Source organism: Rhagoletis pomonella, unplaced genomic scaffold (assembly GCF_013731165.1).
Source record: "Rhagoletis pomonella isolate Grant_MI unplaced genomic scaffold, Rhpom_1.0 Rhpom_scaffold_00002, whole genome shotgun sequence".
NCBI classification, from domain to species: domain Eukaryota; kingdom Metazoa; phylum Arthropoda; class Insecta; order Diptera; family Tephritidae; genus Rhagoletis; species Rhagoletis pomonella.
Window position 1 is genome coordinate 14,642,620 of NW_023458556.1, and position 22,465 is coordinate 14,665,084.

The 22,465-nt window shown below is 36.1% G+C and overlaps 1 protein-coding gene across 1 annotated transcript; it reads left to right on the forward strand.

Moving 5' to 3' along the window:
• Positions 1-8,902: 8,902 nt before the first annotated feature.
• On the forward strand, positions 8,903-16,952 carry LOC118734462 (teneurin-3-like). The gene is made up of 7 exons (XM_036464180.1): positions 8,903-9,050; positions 10,414-10,552; positions 11,164-11,322; positions 11,530-11,721; positions 15,330-15,390; positions 15,515-15,645; positions 15,767-16,952. Exons 1-7 carry the CDS (start codon positions 8,919-8,921, stop codon positions 16,858-16,860), a joined length of 1,908 nt encoding a protein of 635 aa, XP_036320073.1. The 5' UTR covers positions 8,903-8,918; the 3' UTR covers positions 16,861-16,952.
• Positions 16,953-22,465: the final 5,513 nt, after the last annotated feature.

Sequence of the window (22,465 nt, forward strand, 5' to 3'; positions counted from 1 at the left end):
TATTTTTCATAGCAAAAATATGACTGAAAGATTTGGTACTTCTCCAAATCGATTCGATACAAGTACTTTTATTTCGATACTAAGTAGGTATCGATAAAATGATTCAAGTAAAAAAAGTAGTTGGTATTGAAACAAAATTATCGAGTACATACTCGTAACTTATATCGGAACATCCCTACACCTAGCAGAGCGTCAGCTCCAGCCACCTTGTTGTTTTTGAGTATCTCTTTACATTATTACACCGTATTAATTTAATCGCAGCCTGGTTGTCAACGTACTCGGTCATCGAACATCCTACGAATACTGTCTAGGCCTTTACGTTTTCCTTGTATGTGGCTGCAAGTCTCATCTTTTCCTAGTTACTTTCTTCAATATTCTGGCTTCGGTAAGGCTCTCTTTCCAGAATATGAAGATATTAAAGTATAATGAAAAATGTGACGGATTTTTAAAAAAACTATTTTTAATCGGGAAATACATACATATCGAGCCCTAACCGCAAAAATAACGTAAGCGTCATTTTTTCAAAATTATCTTTTTGATGGAGAAATGCATCCAGATGCTCTAGGAATATTTCTGCATCAAAAAGAAAATTTTGAAAAAAATGTCGCTTATATTATTTTGGCGGCTCGATATGTATAAATGGCCACCGAATTATGAATGAAGCTTTTCGTAATTTCTGTTTGTGTTATTTTTAGCGTATGTACAATTTTCAGCTATAATTTAGGTGACACAAATTTCAAACATATACTATTATTCACAATAAGCCCAATAAGCGAGGGGCAACTAAATTTGTAAAGTGAACATCACAACTGTAAATATTGTAGTATGCAAATAGTATGTATATATTTATGTACAACATGTATGTAAGCCCAGAAAACTCCAAATATAGCCAATATTTTATGCAATAACATTGTTCCGAATGCATGCAATATTTTCAAATATTTCGCAATTCAACACAATAACAATGCAATAACTTAGCATATACTATTAATACTAAAAATTAGAATAATTGTTATACATGGCAAAAGTGCCACATATGTAGCTGCTATTCCTAGTACAACCGTACAAGGACCTCTCGCCACCTGTTGGGCAAATAAATTTGGATAATCTGTGTGCAGTGTTGCGGTCTTGTCACAGCGAGCTGGCCAAAAACATTGAATCGACGCTACGAGTAGTTGCAACAAATATTTTACGTAATCAAGTAACATGTAAAATAGTATTACTAAACTATGCTGAAATGTATGCAATGTGGATGAGTATACATACATACATATGTATGAGTGAGCATGCATGTGTGTTGCGTGGAAGAGACATGAGCAGATGGGCGACGTCCGCTTGTGTCATCTAACAACAATTACTACATTCAAAGTATTACAACTAAAGCCGGTGCTACAATATTTCATTGACACCACCCCCCTGTGGGTGATGAGAGGACACATGAGCTTACTAATAAATACCATATACAGGCATGCACACATAAGTTTATGCATACGACTACATTTGTATGTGGGTACGTAAATAGGTGTGGTGGGCAATATGGAAATTTTGAGTGTGGCTGGATGCCCAATGCGACCCAATGAACTCTCTGTGCTATTGCATGCAACATGTGTGTAATTTATGCCCAAAATTTTCGTAGTGTTGCAAAGTGTTACAATAGAGATCATAATTGGATTTGAAAGGGTACATATACAAAATACAAATATGAACACGGTGATTCAATAAGGCTGCTGATTTTCTTTTATAAATAAAACACAACAAAATTTGTCGAAATGATTTCTTTTTTTTAAACAAGTTTTTTAGTCTGTGGCATTTAGTGCGTAATTAACACATTATCCGTTAAATATCCACCACGGCTCCTTTGACACCACAGGATGTGCATATAAAAAAATATTCCATGACTTTTTGGCATAGTTCGAGCTGTATATCATTTATCCCGCTTCTGATTTCGTTCTTTAGCTCTGGAATCATCTCTGGCTTATTGACATATATCCTACAACCTACTTCTCAAGTAGGCCCAGAAAAAGAAGTTCAGTGCGGTTAAATCGCAAGATCTCGGCGGCCCTTTGGCATCGTCGTTTCGTGAGATAATACGTATTGGGAACTTCGTTCGCAATAGGGCCATCGTGTCAAGGGATTTGTGGCAAGTGGCACCGTTCTGTTCAAGTCCATGCCATCTAATGCAGTGATTTTCAGTTGCCCAAATGGCGCAGTTCTTGCAGAACGATCAATTTCACAAAACATTACCATTTCACAAATTATTGCTGTCGGAGATCTACATCACACTTGAATCACCCTATATTCACATGTACACATTTACACGTTGTATTCTTTTTCGTATCGGACACCAAATTTGGTGTCAAACTTTCGATTGGCTTCAAATTTTTTTGTGGATTCTATACATGAAATAAGCTAACATGTATTCGAAATTTTTTTTTTCTTTTTTTCTTCGGGGAATATGATCCGTCAAAGTTTGGATTTTTTGTGATTCTGACTAATCGTTATATCTGCGGTTCTGCTCGCCGTAGAGATTTCATCTTAACGTCGTTGTATGACTAAAGTTAGAAAAAACACAGATTTTATTTTATTTGTTCCGCAATAAAGATATTCTACCGAAATCTGCAATAAAATCTGCGTTTTGCAAACTTTAGTCCTACAACTGTCACGCCCATTTCTAGTGTATGTAGCCTTAAAGAAAATTCTCGCCATACAAATATTATTTATAGATAGGTATCGGAATCCGCAATAAAATTAAAATTTTTGCAAAACCCCGATTTTTAACTCCTTGCTAAATATATATATCTCATCATAAGTTTTCGAAAGCAAATTACAACAAACCATCTCGCCATAAAAAAAAATGTTTAAAATAGTTCTTGTAAAACGCCCTTTTTTAAACATTTATTTTTATAGAGAATTAAACAAGGATTACGAATGTGTAATTTTAAATCCTTAATTTACTGCTTTTCACTATGCAAATCAACTTCAAAAAGTTCAACTGTTAATAGCTAAGATAGCTTTAGGACAATCATGACCATCATATATAGGAATGTTAAGCCCGTTTCTTTGGCTTTAAACCGAAGAAGCAGAACCCGAGATATAACGATTTGAAAAAGTACATGAATGGTCAGAATCACGAAAAAATTCAAAATTTTACAAATCATATCTCCGAAGAAGAAAATTCCTCGAATACGTCTTACCTTATTTCATGTATAGAACGCATAAAAAAAATAAAACGAATCGCAGATATTACATTATTTTTTCGAAATGCATCCGACTTAAAAAAGAATGTCTCACATATCTAATAATACCAGCAGAGCAGGGACACAATTGCTTACCCGCACAAGTTCAAGACGTCTGACCGCATATTTGTGGTGGTTTTCAAATTATCGTTGTGGCGAACACAAGTAGCTGGTGCTAGTGCTGGTGCTGGTGCAAATTTATGCGAGAATAGTTTCACATTTTATTGAGCCAATTGTGGTTGGACGAGCCGTAGCTCAGCATATGGTTAAGTATCGAAAGTAACACAAATTTATTTCCACAAAAGTTTATTTAATGGATTCCGAGGAGAGATAAAATTATCTGCAGCGCTGCTTCAGTTTCTACATACATGTGATTTTGCATTGAATTCCATAATTCCACTTTGTATTCGCAATTGAGAGATGGGAAAAATTCAATTTCCAGATGAATCGACAAAATCACAACTCAAGCATTTGGAAAAACTATGCAAATGAAAAGGCTCGACGAAATATACATATGTAAATGAAAAGAAGCAAAAAATTGCGCACATAAAAGCGAATTGACGGCGCAGTTAAAAATGTAGAAAGAAAAAATTTAGTATTTTATGATGAAGTCTTAAGTTGTCCTTTTATGTAAATGAAGGACTTTCATAAGCATACGCATAGGTACATGCGTACGTGTGAGCATTTCTACATACATATCTATGTATGTGATATGACAGCATAGGAGCTTAGATTTACATACATACATGAGTTACAATTTGTGTAAGCGTTACAAAACAAGCTCTTAGCTACGCTTATCTTTACAATATGTTGACAGCAAAGATTTAAGAAGTTTAAAACTTATGTAAGTATGTATGTACAAATGAAAAAATCCATATTGTGTGCGTAATGCATTTAAGAAAAGAACAAATCTGACAAGTTTTAAACTGACGCAATTTATATGAAATACGTTTTTGAAACATACATACTTTTGTATTTAAAGCTCATTTTACATTTAAGAAAAATTTTCCACACATGCTTATGGCATAATGACTTGCAACAAATTAGACATTTTTGGTGACAGTAGATAAATACTTCGCCTTGTCCTCGTTTACAACCAGACCCATTCGCTTTATTTCATTATCCAACTTGGAAAAGACAGAACAGACTTCGTTGTCATCAGCATATGCTAGCAATTTCATGCTCTTGCGTTGAACTGTTCCCGAGCTCTTATTATCTTCTCCAACATCAGATTAAAGAAATAACACGCAAGAGTGTGCTCGAAATCTCATTTGGAAGCAAATGACCCGGAGATGTCGTTTTCAAATCTGAAGGAGCTAGTGGAATTGTTCAATGTCTTTTTAATAGCCATATCAGTTTCGCGAGAATACCAAATTCAGACAAGGCATATAGACAACTCCTTTTAGTGCTATCGAAAGGGGCTTTGAAGTCGACAAATAGATGGCGAGTATCGATGGTTTTCTCGCTAGTATTTTCCAAGATTTAGCATATGTGACGTGGTCTACGGAAAGGGGGCTTGGGTGTCAAAAAATCAATTTTCACTTTTTGGTTGATTCGGATGGAAGATGAGATGCTTTTTCACGTGGCGAAAAGCAGAAAATCCTAACTTGCTTAGAAGTGTACTAAAAATGTAGAGAAAGAAGAGTAAAAATACGACAAAATTGGTAATGAACAAAATACATTGAATTATAAGCTATAAAGACATGATTATACACTAGAAAAACGTATTATGGGCCAAAAATAATAATGCTGAGTAGTTTATGTATTTTTCTTTGTTGTCGTTTTCCTTGAGATCTTTTTACGTGTTGATCCTGAGGAAGATGGACCTGGTTCCTCGTCTGATTTGAGAACATCTTCACTAGTTTTTGCCTTCCGTTTCTTCGATGGCAAATCTTTCGGCAATGGAGCCACAATATCTACTTTAGATATATCCGAAACTAAGCTGCGAAGATTGTGATAGATGTTTCATTTCATGCGAAATGCGAAGACGATAATCAACAGAAACAGTAAACGTCACTTCTTCAGTGTTACTTTTTTAAATGTTCCACACTAGCAACTTACACGATGAACTATAATAATATTCCGACCAACAACAACACTTACTGGACCAACAACAACACTTACTGGACGTCCGGCGCGGAGAACAATTAACGAGATAATGAGAAACTGACGAAACGAGTTGCTTACTTTTAACAGCTTTTTCACAGAAAACTAGTTTTCGCACGTAAGCTCCCTTTTCGTAGACCAGGTCACATATTGTGAATACATGGTCTACGGTGGATTTGCCAGGTCTTATGCTACACTGATAAGGCCAATCACTTCGTTAAAAAATGGGCTTCAGGGATTATTCTTACAGGGATTCGGCACCGTTCTTGGAACCTTACGTAAGTCGCCTAACTGATAAAATTTTCGGCTGTTTCTTCTGTCGGCTAGCATTTCAAGCTCTTAACGCTCCCGTATTTTGGCAAATTTTTCTCTCTTCCCTCTTCGACTCCCCATATGGGCCCCATATATGTAGCTCGCGTTGCGCCCACTTTTTTCCTCTGAACCCTCAAGACATTCCTCATCGCACCAGTTGTTCTTTTGGGCTCGGTGAAATCTGATTTCTGAATTTCGTATAATCGAATGCATTTATTATCGACAAAATGAGCTATGTACATTTGAAAAACTACTTAATGTACAACGAAAAATATTTAAAACCACGATCAGTGAATCCGGACAGCTTCCGTCTAATTAAATCTCGAATTACTAATCGAAATTCCCAGACAGTCCCTGATACAAAATAACGGTTGGATTTTTTAGAATACGGCAAGTTCAGGCACTGCCAAAAATGATCTCAGTTAAAGAAATCTTCCCACCACCAAAAGTGATTATCTCAAAGGATAAGGAGCCAGTCCAGGTTCTAGGCATATAAAGTTATTTAAGTCAAGATTACAAGGTTTTAAGGCTGTCCCAAGTAGATACTATCCTCGTGCTGCCAACGTAGACGTAGCAGAGAAAATCGAACTATGACCTGAACCGGCTATCGAAGTCAATATATCGCGTGAGAACGCCATCCGAGGGTCTACGAGAATCGGTTCAGCGCCTGAAGTGATTATCTCTGTTTAATTTTTGCTTTCTAGGGCTTGTCCAAATTCTATTGGGTGATAACATTGTTGAGAAAATCTATTATGTGCTAGAATAGATTATCTGTATAAGGGGTTTTCAGTTATGGAAATCTAGCAAGGCTCTAAATGGAATCAGGCCTTTATCTAGAGAATTTACGACCGAGATCTTGTGGAAATTCATAATATTTCCTATGCATTTTAGGTTTATACCTACAGCTACATGCCTTATTTTGATTGATTTTTCTTTATTTTACTTCCTTCGACACCTTCGCTTCTACCTTCGATTGTCTGTAATATTCGTAGATCTTCTAATTTAGCTTCTGAATAGGATGCGATTTAAAAATAAACACAGCTTGAAAGCGTATATTAAGAAGCGCTCTTTAAATTGCCGACCTAGTTCCTCCATTTAAATCTCAATGCAATACTCACAACACAATTACAGGCCAAACACATAGGAAAAAATTTCATATTCGAATATTTCTTTTATAATTTTCCATTTTGCTTATTTTTTATAACATCATTTGAATACCTTATCTATAATTAAGCCTCCGGAGTTGTACACCAACGCAATTTGATTTACTGCTTAGCCTATAATTTTCTTCCAGTGTATACATTACACTGTTAAACTTTTAATAATCGGAGAGCGCAGTTTAGATAGCAAACTTGAAATGCGTTAAAAAGAACTTGCGGCAACTGAAACAGCTGATTAACACCGACCGGTTGACACACTTCAGAATCAACTTATCGCCGAAGCCAACTCTCAACTACTCTCACTCACGCTCAAATTCAACTACAAAACACGCTTCTGCAAAACAATAAAGAAGTGAAACTGAAAAGCACTCAAGCCATACTTCACTTGGCCATGGACTTGAATTGCAGTTGAGTGGTCAAAAAGAAATTAGTTTGATCAGAGCTTCGCGCGCAGTCGTTGGACGAACGTTGAAGTAAGTTGTTTATATTGAAAAGGAGAAAAGAAGAGATAAAATCGGTGAAAATTTATGCAAAAAAGCGCAAATGATCTACTAGCAGCGGTGCAATTTATAAGAAATTAAAAAAAAAACTAAAATTTTATTTTTTACATACACAAGTTAAATTTGTTAGTGAGTTGTGGCTATGATTATTATTTTTTTTTGTATCATTACTAACTGTGTGTAACTACTTGTACTTAAAGTGGCATGAACTATTTATGTACTGCCACCGACTTCAGTCATAAAAATTTAAATTAATTAATTTAAAATTAATGTGACCCACTTTCAACAAACGCATAGAAGCAGCAGTGAGAGAGGCATATTTTGCTAAAAACAATATGTGCATATTAATTCCAAATGTTTTAAAAATGCTATGAAGTCATGCGAATTAAAAAAATTTTCCATATCTGGATTTTTTATACAAAAATTTTGTTCATAATTGAATTTCCACTTTCATGCGCGTCACAGTCGTTTACTCGCTAAAAAAAAAAAAAAAAAAAAAAAACAACTATAACTCGTCAATCGCGATTTGTCATCGAAATTTCTCCCAACACCCATTTACTGCGCGTCGAAAGTGTTTTTATTTTAATTTATTTTGTTTAATTTTTTTAGTTTATTTGTTTTTTTTTCTTATTCTTACACTTCTTGTTATTGTATACATGCATACATGCATACTTGGACAGTACGCGCGCAGACGCATTGGCTTCAATAGCCACAGCGCGCTAAACGATAATTTAACATGCTTCGCGACGCGTTTTTTTTCTCACTTTCCATGTTGTGTGTTTATTTGTGCGCACTTGTGTACATTAGACTGCACCAGCTTACCAGCAAACAAAAAAATTTGGTGTCTAAAGTATTTTTGCAAGGCAATTTCGAAACAAAATTTTTTTTTTTGGCCCAACCTAATAGTCGCCATTTTAGATTTTTCGGTGCGACCTACATTCGACAATAATTTTTTTTTATAGTTCGACTGGAATAATCTAAATACTTCCATAGCTTTAATTTACTTGACATTAGGGTGGTAGTAACTGAGATCTGCTGGGTAAGTACTAGAATGAGGTACTAGGGGTCAATGAACTTTCAAACAAACAATTTTCTTCTTGAGTCAAGAACATTGCTAAATCTTACTTTAAATGCTGAAGTTATGACGAATAATTTAAAAAGGCGACCCTTATCTGCGGCCAAAAAAAAATATATAATTTTTTTTTTTTCTCTATGCAAAAATATTTTAGACTCAGTGGCGTGCGGCGAACTTTTTGTGTCTGGTACGATCTAATGTACATGCATACACATTTATTCAAGTGTGCCAAATAAATGCACTGACAACAAGCTATGTATGTACGCTTTTTTTAATATCACGCCTTTGCTTGGCCTCATATTTTATTTAGTTTATTTTTACTAGTGCCCATATTTATTTATTTACTTTTTTGCATTCACCGGCTTCACTATTGGATCTGTGCCAAAAGAAAGTGCAATTTCTTTGATGAGCGTTTTATATAAGAAAAAAACAATTCAAAACGTGTTTGGCAAAGTTTAATTGAGTATCTTTCGATTGCATAATTACTAAGATTACATGTAAACAAGAAGCAGAATAACAACACAAAAATATGTCTTGCAATTGGCTTATTTATTTGGCCTACTTTACGCTGGCACCAACATTACTGCCAGCTATTTCATACCATAAACGTAACTACGATTTGAGATATGCTAACTCGGATATGCCGGAATGGAAACAAAGGGTAAGTTTTAGTGAGCTATTTTAAACATAACTGAGACCCAGATATTTACTTCGCTAAAAAATAAATTAAAAATACTTCCACTTTTTTCTTTTAATATAAGGACGTTCAACATTGAATGCAATAAAAACTAGTGATTTTCTGCGCCAAGCTAACTTACAGTAGTGAAAATATGAATAGGTACGCGAAATTTCAAAAAATTGTGGATACTTTAATTTTTTTTTATTTAATATTCATTATCTTTTTTGTGAAATTAAAGCTAAAAACCATATAAGTCCGAGTTTCAGACTTTGCGTGTTAAAAAAAAAATTCGAAAAAGTTTCATCAAAATTTTGTTTTTTAGAAAAATGTTATGCTTTTCTTAAATACCTTTGTGCTTTTCTGAAATACATTCGCCCTTTTCTGAAATACATTTACGTTTTTCTGAAAATCATTTGAACTATTCTGAAATACAATTGTGTTTTTCTGAATTTCATTTGGCTTTTTCTGAACTTCATTTGGCTTTTTCTGAAATACTGTTGGAAAAGGTTTAGTTTAGGAAATATAAATTTTCCAACATTTCCAACTTTTTTCACAATTTGTTGGTTTTCTTAAAAAAATGTGAAATATACTAAGTTGAGCATACGCTGAGGTAGGAATTTCAGTTGAAAATATAAATGTTTAAAAAGGATAATAAGTCTCTCGTATTAAAATTTCAATTCGAAAATGGGCTGTTGTAGCTGATTGGGTAGAGTGCATATTATAACAATAATAATTATCATTAAGCAAGTCCCGGGATCGATTCACGATGATTATGTATAAAAACGAAATAAAAAGTTTTTAAATATTTTCTTCATAGGAGAGAATCTGTCTAACTAAAATCAACGAAAAATAAAAATTCAAATTGTTATAAAAAATATTATTTATTAAAATTGGGAATAAATTGGATAGTTTGAGTGCAAAATGTGGAAAACAAATAAGATAATAATAAAATGTTCCCAAAAAAAAATTCTGGATTCAAACCTGCAATCTTTGGATCGCTAGGCTTGCACGTTAATCTTTTCCAAAGCCCTCTTAAATTAATATATAATTGATAAAACTTAATCATTTAATTTAACAGTTGACACCTTTAAAAAAAAGTAGCCTATTTTTCAATCCAGGTCATAAGGTGTTTGCAAAATTGCATGAAAACCCATCCAAAACAAAACAATTCCAACACACAAACATACAAACTTTCACATTTATATTAGTAGGATGTAGATATACATATATATATATATAAAATTTATTTAATGACAAAATTGTTTTTCCTAAATACATTCCAATTGCTACATAAGCAAATTATTAACTGTTTATACTGCACTGCAATATTGCTTATTATTTTCAGGCTTGTCAAAAATCTCAAAGAGAGAAAATTAATTTACATTACATTTGCGATGAAAAGGGTAATGTCAAATGCCTGCCCGGCTGGCAAGGCGACCTGTGTCAAGTGCCGCTGTGTCGCAAAGGATGCGATCCAATGAATGGTAAGACAAAATCAATAGACTGAGAAATTAAATCAAGAAATAACAAATTATATAAGGGCATGGATACCGATACTAATATATATTAATGTCTTGGATTCAAGAAAATTCGATAAGGATCTATCATTCGACAAATTAAAGTCACTCATACGCTCTGTCATTCAATCATTTTTTCTTCTTGTATCCAAATAAGTTATATTGATTTAACTAAGCTGGCATTAAATATAAAGCAAAAATATAAATGAATGCAAAATTTATAAAAACGAAAGAGAGCATCTTTATTTATTTACTAAAATTGAAAACTTTATTTATTTCCATAAAATATCACTATCAGTGCTGATCACAAACTTTTCACACACCTCAAAAGCTATTCAATTGTAAATAGATAATTCATTTTCAAAGCTTTGCCTGCATCATTTTTATCGATTTTAACACTTTTCATTCTTACCTACACTCATAAATGACAACACATTTGGTTGCTAGGCCCAGACCAATTAATAAAAGCAAATTCAACAGCAGACTTCTTTAAGCTGGTCAACAAAACAAAAAAAAAATACCTATGCACTTGTAGGAATATTTGCAAACACAAACTAAATGATTTATTCTTCTGACAGGCTACTGCCAACGTCCGGACGAGTGTCGCTGTCGCATCGGTTACACAGGCGATTTCTGTGAACGTTGCATACCACTGCCGGGCTGCCAACATGGCTATTGCAATAAACCGTTCGAATGTATCTGCAAGCCAGGCTGGGATGGGCTCTTTTGTACCGAACGTAAGTGAATCTGAATATACGTATACGAGTATACGTTAAGAAGATATTTCATATTTAAGCAAAATTTCGTAGGCCTTAACCAAATTTTTCATTCACATATACATACATTTCATACTTACATGCACATACACCTATCAATAGGCAAAAAAGTATAGCCACTTGCGTGTTCCAAACTCAATTTCATTTTTAACTTTGCTTTGTTTTTAGCAACCTGCCGTTCGGGCTGCCACAATACACGCGGCTACTGTGAGGCCCCTGGTGAGTGTCGTTGTCGCCTAGGTTGGGCTGGGCGCAATTGCAGTGACTGTGCCGTACTGCCCGGCTGCCAACATGGTACATGTCAAAAGCCACTCGAATGCAACTGCTTGCCAGGCTATACGGGGCTACTGTGCCAAACAGGTGACTATACATAAATACTATACGCATATGTATGTATGTATGTAGTAGAGGGCATGCGGTGAGAGTGTGTGTGGCTTAAGTGAGAATTAATTGAAAAATTCCGTAACTGATAAATTTAAAAAAAAAAAATTGTTGTAACGCACGCACTTGTATACTTGCACATACATATATTCAAGCGTACGCATGGCTCGAAATTCAGTGTGTGCTTGCGATTTTGTGTTAAGCACAAAATTTTAGTTTCTAAATAGGCTTTAGCCTGAAATTAATAGTTTTTGAATGCACCCTTTTTTGGTAGACAATATAAACATTTAACGATATTTATATACAGATATTTTGGAAAGTACCTCCAAGCTCTTTTTTTAGTGAAAGTTTTAAAAAGTACGCAAATTTCGCCAAGCTGATCAGTTACAACCAAACTTTTTCGTGTTGTTTTGATATTTTTTTTTTGGTCGTACATTGCTCCTATTTAAGATTGATTCAAGCACCCTGGGGTAGATTTTATCTTCCCAGCTCATCTCCAGAAGGGACCTCCACACCTGCTTTTCTAATAGTGCTAACTAAATTCAGGGCAGAATATGCGTGAAAATCTCTACGGCTACAGTAGCAAGAAGTAATGGGCAGAAGCATCTTCGAGTTAGTAGGAATTCATCCGGCCAACGAAAAGCATACCATTGCAACAATCTTACAACCTTTGCGTGCCTATCTTCCCTGAAAGACCAAATGTCCAAGAACTCTAACGCAGGAAGGAATGAGGTTCCACAGAGAAAAGTTATCCACCCTGTATTATGGAGTATCCATCGCTGTAATCGAGCTACTCTCTCTTTTTAGTCACAAGGACTTCGGTTTTCCATTGTAATCCTAATCAGAGGTAGGAACCACTGTCTCCTATAGAAAGCGCTGAACATATTCGTCAAAACGATTTCGATATCGGCTCCAAGAAGACTAGTATCTTTAATTTCGCCAGAAGAGGGACAATGTAAAACCTCGACTGAAGAAGCCAAATATCGGGGATGGCAAGCGGTCTTATTCACAAAACCAGGGCTTCTATATGTAATTGGCAGGGAAGAAGTGGGGCATAAAATTTAAATTCTCAAGTTGGATGGGTATTATTAGCTTATTGGGCTTATATCTTCCGCAAAATTGCACACCCAACTGCAAGACCTTTTACCCAAATAGACGCCTTTTTAAGCTGAGTTGTATGCCATTAAAATACATTGTTTATTTGAGGCAGAATGTAGAGAAAGCGGGACGACCAACAAATATAGCCACTTGAGAATTTAATTTGATGTAGGGAAGTCTCAATATTACTAGATAAATACAGAAATTAACTGGCAGGCTAAAAACCTCGTACATGAAATATCAACAAGGATAAAAAAAAACACTTATTCAATGCATTGTTAAAGGCTCCTCTGCTGGTAGAGTATTGAAGTACGTGTGACACCTGGAAGTGATTTCCCCTGACCAGTACAGGTAGTGTCAAGAGGGATAAGCTAAGCATATTATCTTTCACAGTGAAGAACTTAGTAGGCCCAGATCAAAGAAGACTTGTAACCAAATAGATTTTTAGTACCATGAATCTTCCTGGTAACTATATGGGCTGCCCCCTTCTCTAAACAATAATCGAATCTGATCTAACCAATCTAATATCAGTTGCCGCTTTTGTTCGTGTCTAGTGACGATATATAAACTTGGTATCTTAGTGTGGCTAACAACCATAATATCTTCTTACGCTTAGAAAACGTAGCGAGTCCACTACGAAATAGCATCTTTCGAGCAAAAACGCCGCTATCTTCAGTGACACCTGTGGTCGGGGGCACTTGCCTCCAGTAAAATTAACTATTTATTGCATTTAGTAAAATAACCATCGAACCTTCTCACTAATATCTGCGATAGTAGTGGTAGTGGCAATAGGACTTCTACGATTATCTATTTCATTTCAATTGTTTTTAAAATACATGCTTACATAGCATAAGTGGTCAATCGATATTCTTATGATGTAATTTTTTTATGGATGAAAAGCTTTGGTTCTGTTTTTGGGTTTTATTTACTTGAAGTCTTAATTTGCTTCCACTAAGTCCAGGAAATCATATCGGCCAGATTTGATCAACTTACGGAAACGAGCGCTAAATGCCGTTGTGTTTGCCCAGTTGGTGTCGGAAGAGGCCGAGGAATTTGCGCCTAAGTTCGCGCTGCGCCAACAAAATCGACGAATTATTCAAACTTGTTTTTGGTCGAAAATGAAAGCACACTTATCTTAGAAAATGCATAATCTTCACTTTTGTATAAAGAATAGGAATTAAAGCGGAATTGTATTTAAATGAAAATTTGAAAAGGATATACTGCGTATGTAACGCCACGTAGCACAATACACAGTCAAAAGACATATTATGTAAAGTAGGGCTGTGCTATTATTCGATTACTCGAGCAAGTTGGTAAATCAATTATTCGGTTAATCAATTACTCGAGTAAACAAGATTTTGATTACTCAAAACGAGTTACTTGAAATATGATTACTCAAAAAATAATAATTTTGCTCGTTAAAAGCGTTTGCTTTGGAAAATGCCTATTTTCTTTTTTACATTCTGTATATGAAAACAATTTTTCGTTTTAATTTTTGAAAACAGAAACGTTGTTTTCAAAGTATCAAGGAACTTTAATTACTTTATACATATGTAAAGAGTTGAAATGTTGATCACTCATTTTACTCGAAATGTTGATTAATCATAAAGCAAATTACTCAAATATTTTTATTTTTTTTTTGGTTAATCAAAAATCTTGATTACTCGAGTAACTGAACTTTTGAGTAATCAAAATTTCCAATTAATCGAATAATTGAATTATTTACTTTATGATTAATTCAAATTTTGAGTAATCAATTAATCGCACAGCCCTAATGTAAAGTAATTAAATATTGGAATGGGAGATTTCTATATAATATTGCTTATGCACATATGTACATATATATTATTTTCTTCACGTATATATAACAATAGACTGATTAAAAAAAACGAGTTTTCGAAGTTTATGAGTGATGCGACAAAGTATTTGAAGGCATTAAGAAAAAACATGTTAGTGAAAATTTGAGAGAAATCGGTGATCGTTTAGGAATCGCGCACCTGAAATACATCTTCGTCATTAATATCGCCTATTTTCCATAAATATTGAGCTATATGTCTGGCACTTCGCACATACCATTTGTAAAGACCATAAATCGACTAATAAAAAATTTTATTTCTAAAATTTTTCACGTTAACTTTTTTGACATGATTGAAATATATGCAAAAAGAATGCTTTCGCGTGTTATTTTTTTTTTGACGAGGCACTTTTAAATGTTCATTGTTCATTAAACAAATTTAAAATAATTATTTCTCTTATATAGCACGATGTTTTTGGATCTCTTTTCGGATGAACGAAATTTTAAATTTTTTTTGAAAATTGTAGTAGTTTCCTATTCCTTTCCGGATACGGAAAATTTTGCGAGACAACACTGTCGGCAAAGCTTACGTTTCTATGTGATTGGGTGCGTGTATGTGAGTTTGTTGGTTTCTTGGTGTTATTGTTTTTGTTTATTTCATTGTTTTTTGATTGTTTTCATTACACTTGTTTAGCTATTTGTGCAACGGGCTGTCACAAACAGCGTGGCTACTGTGCCAAACCGGGAGAATGTCGGTGAGTTTGCTGTGTTGAAAATGGCTTCAAAAACAAAACATATTGAATTGCTGTTATATCACCGCTCTCATTGCCAGCATTTATATGTACGTTGCTTGTTGTTTCTTTTATTTTTGCTTTGCAGCTGCAGAGTCGGTTGGACAGGCGCGAATTGTGACCAATGCTTCCCCTATCCAGGTTGTGTGAATGGCGATTGTGAACGGCCGTGGGAATGTAATTGTAAACCAGGCTGGGGTGGGATGCTGTGCGATGAAAGTGAGTAGACGTAGAAGTGTTAAAGCAGCAACTACAATTTACTCTACACACTACACACTCTACATGAAAATATCTACTTTTTATTTGCATATATTTTTCATACTTTTAAACGCCTTCACAGAGCTGACGTACTGCGATGAACATCCGGATACGTGCGCGAATGGCGGACGTTGCATATCATTCACCAAGAATGATGGCAGTTATCGCTGCGAATGCAAACAAGGATATTTGGGTAAAAATTGCGAGATTTTGGATGAGTTCATGTTGACCTCAACGGCAGCGCCGCGCATCACACCGCCACCAATGCCCAGTTGGGACGATGAAACGCAAAATAATGACAATGACGATGGCGATGACGATGACAATGACGATGAGGATGATGGCGATGTTGACGATTTTGATGCCAACAGTGATTACCAGCTGGGGAATTTAGCGGAGCAGGAAAATAATGAGACAATAACTGCAACGAAAGTAAAAAATGCAACAGCAACTCCCTCAGCGAATGATGGGAATGCTGCAGCTGTCAATGCGCCATCAACAAACTCAACACCAGTTCAGACACAATTCAATAGAGAAGTGGCATCAACTCAGTCCACCGTTAATAAGTTGACGATTTTAAATCACACCAAATCCTCATTGGCCAACGTTTCTAATAAAAACATGTCACCAGCAACTGCGGCACAAGCTGACCCAGCACACTTGCCATTGACAGGAAATGCGTCTGACGCGAATGCAGCACCAACGACAGCAACAAAAACAATAACGGCTAGCACTCATTTACATTTAATTAATACAACCGGAGTTGCTTTAAAGTCGCATGCCACGTCGGTGCCCAGCCGAGAGGCAGACGAGGGTAGCAACACAAAAGACACATATTTACTCTATGGTCATCCGCACGACAGCATCTCCTCCTCCTCCTCCTCCTCCTCCCCCGCCACACCAGTAGCCATTTCAAGTCCCATACCAATACCGTTGCACTTTCTCGAGCCAGCCATTCAAAATAAACTCATTCATAAAGTCAATTCAAATCTAGCAGCTCCTTCCGTTAATAATGCAGCCGATGAGGATGGCAACGGTGATGAATATGAGGAGGGCGATGACGACGAAGAGGGCGACGATGATGATGACGATGACGAGGATGACGACGAGGATGACGAAGATGACGAGGATGAGGAGGACCAATTAATACCAGACGTGCTTAATCATGTTGCATAGTTGAGTCGCAGTGCTGCTCAGGGTGTGGTGTGTTGACTAGGTGGTAATGGTAACGGTTGACCGGTGCTCGATTTCAATTAATTACGCATTTAAGTGGTTACTTATGAACATATACATATATGTATGTACATATGTATGCATAGACAATATGGATATATGGATGTACGTGTACATAGTTTATTGTATTTATTATTTAATTAGTAACATATGCTATCCGATGTGTGTATGTATTTGCAAATATCAATCTGCTGTCCTTGCAAAGGAATGCTGTCATTAGTATGAAATTTAGATCTTTGTAGTGTTAATTGTTTTTGTAGCATATCGCTAATTAATTTTGAGTGCGATAATCTTAGCAAAATCGTTTATTTATTTATTTCATTATTTATTGATTTTAATTTATTGAATTTCTTACATTTATGTATTTATTTAAAAATAAAAATAAAAATTGTTTTTAATAAAATCTAATCGTTTATATGTCGATAACGTAAAATACTTAATTATTAGTATTATTACTGTTTAGGTATTATCCGTATAGCTTAGGACCTGGCAAATTCACCATAGACCAGGTGCTTCTCTGGCCCGATGGAATCTATGTCTGTAGACCCGAAACTCTGGAAGGTTCTCTCGAGTTGACCTCGCGTCGCCACAGGATGCTTGCTACGAACCGATGGAACGTGAATGGAGCTGAAGAGGATACCCTCGATCATCTCCTTAGTATATATTTTCCAGGCGCTGCCGATATTCCACTTCTAGAAAGAGATCAGCCGGTAACAGCTGGTCTTCTCATCAAGGAAAGATTAGTTTGGGCTATAGAGTTTTTTAAGTCGTACAAAAACCCCGGGTCCGGTCAGAGTTTCACCGGCAGAGCTACAGCAGTCATTGGAGATAAGTGTAATATGGTTGTTTTGCATTTGCAAGGAAGTCACATCCCAGAGTTGTTGAAAAAATCGAGGGTAGTCTCTCTTCTCATACCATCTTCAAAGGCTTTAGGCCTATAAGTCTATACTCTTTCCAGTTAAAGAAACTGGAGCAACTGATTGCATCTCATATGAGAAAATCAATCGGCAATGAGTTTAGGAAATCTCAGCATGCTTACATGAAGGGCAAAATCGACTAAAACAGCTCTGCACGAAATTGTTATGCACATTGAGAAATCCTTATTATTTAAGAAATATATTCCTGGATATCGTGGGCGCCTTGAATAGTGTTACACTCGTGTAAATCGCGGAGTCTCTAACTGATCTGAGCATTTATATTCAGCTAGTCTCGCTCGTGCGTAAATTGCTAGTTGTCAGAGTTAGCGGAATTGGCGGGAACAACGCTGATCAGATATTCCCTCTCTCCTCTTCTTTGGGTAGTGGTGGTCAATGGTCTGCTGCAGGGAAGGAGGATCTAAGATCATAGCGTATGCTTACGATCTTGCGGTGGTGGTTAGTGGCAAATTTCCACAAACACTGTGTGACATCATGCAAATCAAATTAAGATTGGTGAAAATTTGGACCAAAGAAAAAGGTCTTGTGAATGAACCCATACAAAACAGACCTTGTGCTATTCACATTATAGAAAATACTACGCTCAAACTAGGGTAGTTAACCCAGTACCTAGGCGTGGTACTGAACAAAAAGCTGGAGAGGCTGGCGGTCTCTTCCAAAGACTTTTACAGAATCTTAAAAAGAGAAGAAGGAAATTCATGGGTTCTAAATTTTTCAAGGAACTAGGCGACTTATCCCCATTAGATCTTCGTCAACTTCTAAGGTTTGTAGAATCTACACGATGGTTCGAGTAGGTGTGATTCATAATCTGGGTGGTATCACATAGTGATCGGTAGTGTGATCTTTAGCAGCTACTTCAATCTAACTTAATCTACCCTTTGGCGCAATGTCTGAATTTACTATAGCCGTGAAACTAATTAGACTGCGTAAAATGACTTTGAGCAATACCACAAGCTGCGTCATAATTGTTAAGGACTTCGCCGAGCCACTTCCAACCAAACGGTTTCTTTAATCTAACACTGGAGAAGATATTAAGCCCCAGAACTGATCTGTCCAGGTGAAATTTTTTACAAGAGGGACAATTGCTGGCGTATGCCGATGACATCGTTATCATCAGTAAATTCAAGCTCTATTTTCTGTTATGACTTCTCGAAATTAGACATCAGCACCAACAGTAATGTCAGCTTTGAGCCTAAGCGAAAAAAACTCCTTCCTACAGAGCCGACTGTTTGCTGAGGAAATCGAGTGGCAAACAAAAGAATATTAGACAAAACTCTCGATCACGATCCATAATTTGATATCACCTTGCGACAAAAACAAAAATCAAAACGCAAGCAAGAATCGATATACTCACGAAACTATAGGCCACATAAAGTAAAGCTGCTTTTTTAGTTTTTCACTCTGACGTCAGGATATTTTTTCAAAGGACTTTGAAATTTTAAAGATATGATTATTTTAAAAAATTATTTAAAAATAGTCATTGCTTTGTAGAATAACAATATGGATACCAAAGGAAAGAGAAAATTCTGTAGAATTTAAGAGCAGTAAAGTTTTTTAGTTTATAAGGACGAATAGGTATTGAAAATGCGCTTTTAATAAATTTTATCTTTATAAGTTAATAAAGTTTGTGGGACGAAATTCGATGATGAAATCGTGCGTATATTAGTCTTCAAACAATAATTAAAAAAAATAATATCGCAAATTTTCAAGGATATTTAAGGACAAAACTTGTACAGGACATTTTCCATACCCCCCATTCGTCCTTATGCACCCAAAAAATTTATTCTGTTGTAAATCTACAGAATTTTTTCTTTTACATGATATTTTTATTGCTATCCTACATTGCACCGAATTTTTAAAATATTTTTTTTTAAATAATCATATTTTTAATTTTCATAGTTATATAACATATTGCCTAGCATAAGCGCTTAACAAATTTCCATTGTAAGAGAATAAATTAAAATTCTCCACAACCATTTGTCCACCATTTATTGCATTCAAAAATCAAACATTGCCTGCCCAGCAATAAACATCCGCCAAATTAATAAAACATTTGCGTTGTAGCTACCAACAAAAAAAAACAGCGAACAACAAAAGTCCTGCCAGGCCCAGCAAATTTCATTTACATAAATGAAAATTAAAATGAAAAACTGCAATCGCCAAATAAACGCACGCCGCTACGAAAAAAGTGCAATGAAAAAATGCCAGCAATGTTGTTGTTGTTGATGCTTTGAAATATTTTTAATTTATGTACAGGAGAAAACAACAACAATAAACGCTACAGAAAAAGTAGTGAAATGTTGTAAAGGAAAAAACCGAAGCAAAAAAAGCATGGCAAGATCACAAAATGGCGCAACAACAATAAGGAATAACAAAAAACGCAAAAGCGAAGAAAAAATTAAGAAGCGCGAAAACTTTCCGCACTGATTGCCGCAAGAAATCTAGCAAGAGCAAGTGAACAGCAGGCGAACGGAAGCAGAAGAGATGGAAAAATAAAAATAAAAAACAACAAAAGAAGCAACATTTTACTTTTTATTTTCAACATCGCTTTTGGCAGGTAGCAGCATCAGAAGCAGAAGCAGCTGTTGGTCGACAGCGAACCCTTGTTGCTGCTCCTGCTACAAGGGCGGCTGCTGCCACATTTAACCGATGCTTGTTGTTGTTGCTCCTATTACTGTTGCTTGTCTACTTTTAATCTCTTCGCAAGTCTTGGCAATAATTGCAATTTCCTGCTCAGTCAACCACCAACGCCGCACACACGCCCACACGCCCACACGCAACGTGCCGCCAGTTGTGCATGTCGTTCGTTACCGTTGTTGTTGGTCTGTGTTCTGCTATTGTATTGCCACACTACTGTTGTGTGTGTTGCACGTTGCAGCAGCAAGTTCAGTAACTTACAAGTTGATGCAACTTTTAAAATTCGTAATTCTTCACCTGCCAAATTTTCCGGGCTTCCCTGCTTGCCTGCTCCTAGCCGCCCCCTCCTTGTTGCCGCTGTAGCGCTGGTTTCCCACAGCAGCAGTGCCGTCATCATCATCATCATGGTCATGCTGATTGCCACCATTATGATCAACATAATCCAGAGTGCCACACCCGGCACACTACTTGTGGCATTGTTAGCCCCGTTCGCTCGCTTCGTGGCGCATCATCAAAACTAAGTGGAACGCAAAGAAGTAATTACGGCCATTGAATGAAAATGCTCCACCTTTATTTGAGAGCACCGAGACTGTTTCATCTTCGATACAAGATGAATAGTTTGCATTTATTGCCAGCAAACGTGCACACAAACACACACACACACACGCACAAAAGATTGCATTTCCTGTTGGCTGCATTGCTGTTTGGCTGTTTGCCGCATCGCTCAGCAAACTTAGCCAGAGGAAATGCCATTTCCGTTACAGTTTGTAGTGTTGCTTTTTGCTTTTGCATTGCCATGAATTGCCATAGTTGGCCTTTTTGTGAACCAGCTGCCAAGTTAATAATTTCACCTTTCACAATCGTCTATCTTTTTTTTTTTTTGTTATATTCGTCTTAATCTTCTTCGTCTTTATTAGTGCCCCAGGCGAGCGGTTGGCAACAGGAGACGGCTCAAAGTAGCGGCAAGCGAATCAAATGAATATACAGTGGCACATACCTACATAAATATAATAAGTGAGCGGCGTATTGTGCGGCGGCATTTAATCTGAGTATTTATAGCATTCTATTGCGTAAGGCCGCATTTATAGCCGCTGAGGCTGAGCTTTTGCAGCCATTTTGTTGCCGTGGCCAAATTAAAATTGGCTTGCTTGCCTTGCTTTAGTATTTTTTTTCTTTTTGAGAATATTTACTGCTCACACCCACTCAGCTCTTCGCGAACATACATAAATAATACCTAGCCACACTTTTACTCAACTTAATATAGAGCGGGCTTTCTGCTTCACACCGGTTGTCACCATCATCTTGTCTCCTTTACTTTCTCATCCTTAGCATTTGCTCTTCCTTCAATTTTGTATTTTGAAATTTTATCAAGTATTCTAATTGTTCACTGATGTATACATTTTGTTGTGCAACTTTTGTTGGCATTTTCATTTATTTATACACTTGTTGGCTATATTGGTCCATAGCATTTGAATTGGTAAAACTCATTCGGGAATGTGCAGAGGAAACTTTTTGAAATGGTATTGTGATGGCTTTTATTTGTTGGCAACTGAATTGGCTTCAATAATTGCATGATAGTAGAATGGCTTTATTAACAAACTATACTCCGTCAGGAGCGAATTAACTTTTGGTGCATCTTTTGTATGTTTGTGCCGGAAAATAGAGGAAAGCTTCCTCTATGAAATTATTGGCGCGCTGAATAATAGAAATAAACATACGAGCAGATTTTGACATACATACATACACATTCAAGTTTTAAATAGAAGTTTCCCACATTTCCAGCCAAATGACAGTAGATTGTTCTTAAAAAAATAAAGTACATGTAGTCCCTATGCGCAGAAGAAGTGAAACTTCTTTTTCATCTTCGCCTTCACCTTCTTCGTCCTCTTGATCCTCTACATCTACATGTTTCTTAACCCCGTCACCGTTTTCATCTTCATCTTCATCTTCATCTTCATCTTCATCTTCATCTTCAT

Coding starts and splice junctions, on each gene's coding strand:
- LOC118734462 (XM_036464180.1), top strand. CDS start 8,919: ATGTCTTGCAATTGGCTTATTTATTTGGCCTACTTTACGCTGGCACCA. Junction 10,553..11,163: donor AGGATGCGATCCAATGAATG/GTAAGACAAAAT, acceptor TTCTTCTGACAG/GCTACTGCCAACGTCCGGAC. Junction 11,323..11,529: donor TGGGCTCTTTTGTACCGAAC/GTAAGTGAATCT, acceptor CTTTGTTTTTAG/CAACCTGCCGTTCGGGCTGC.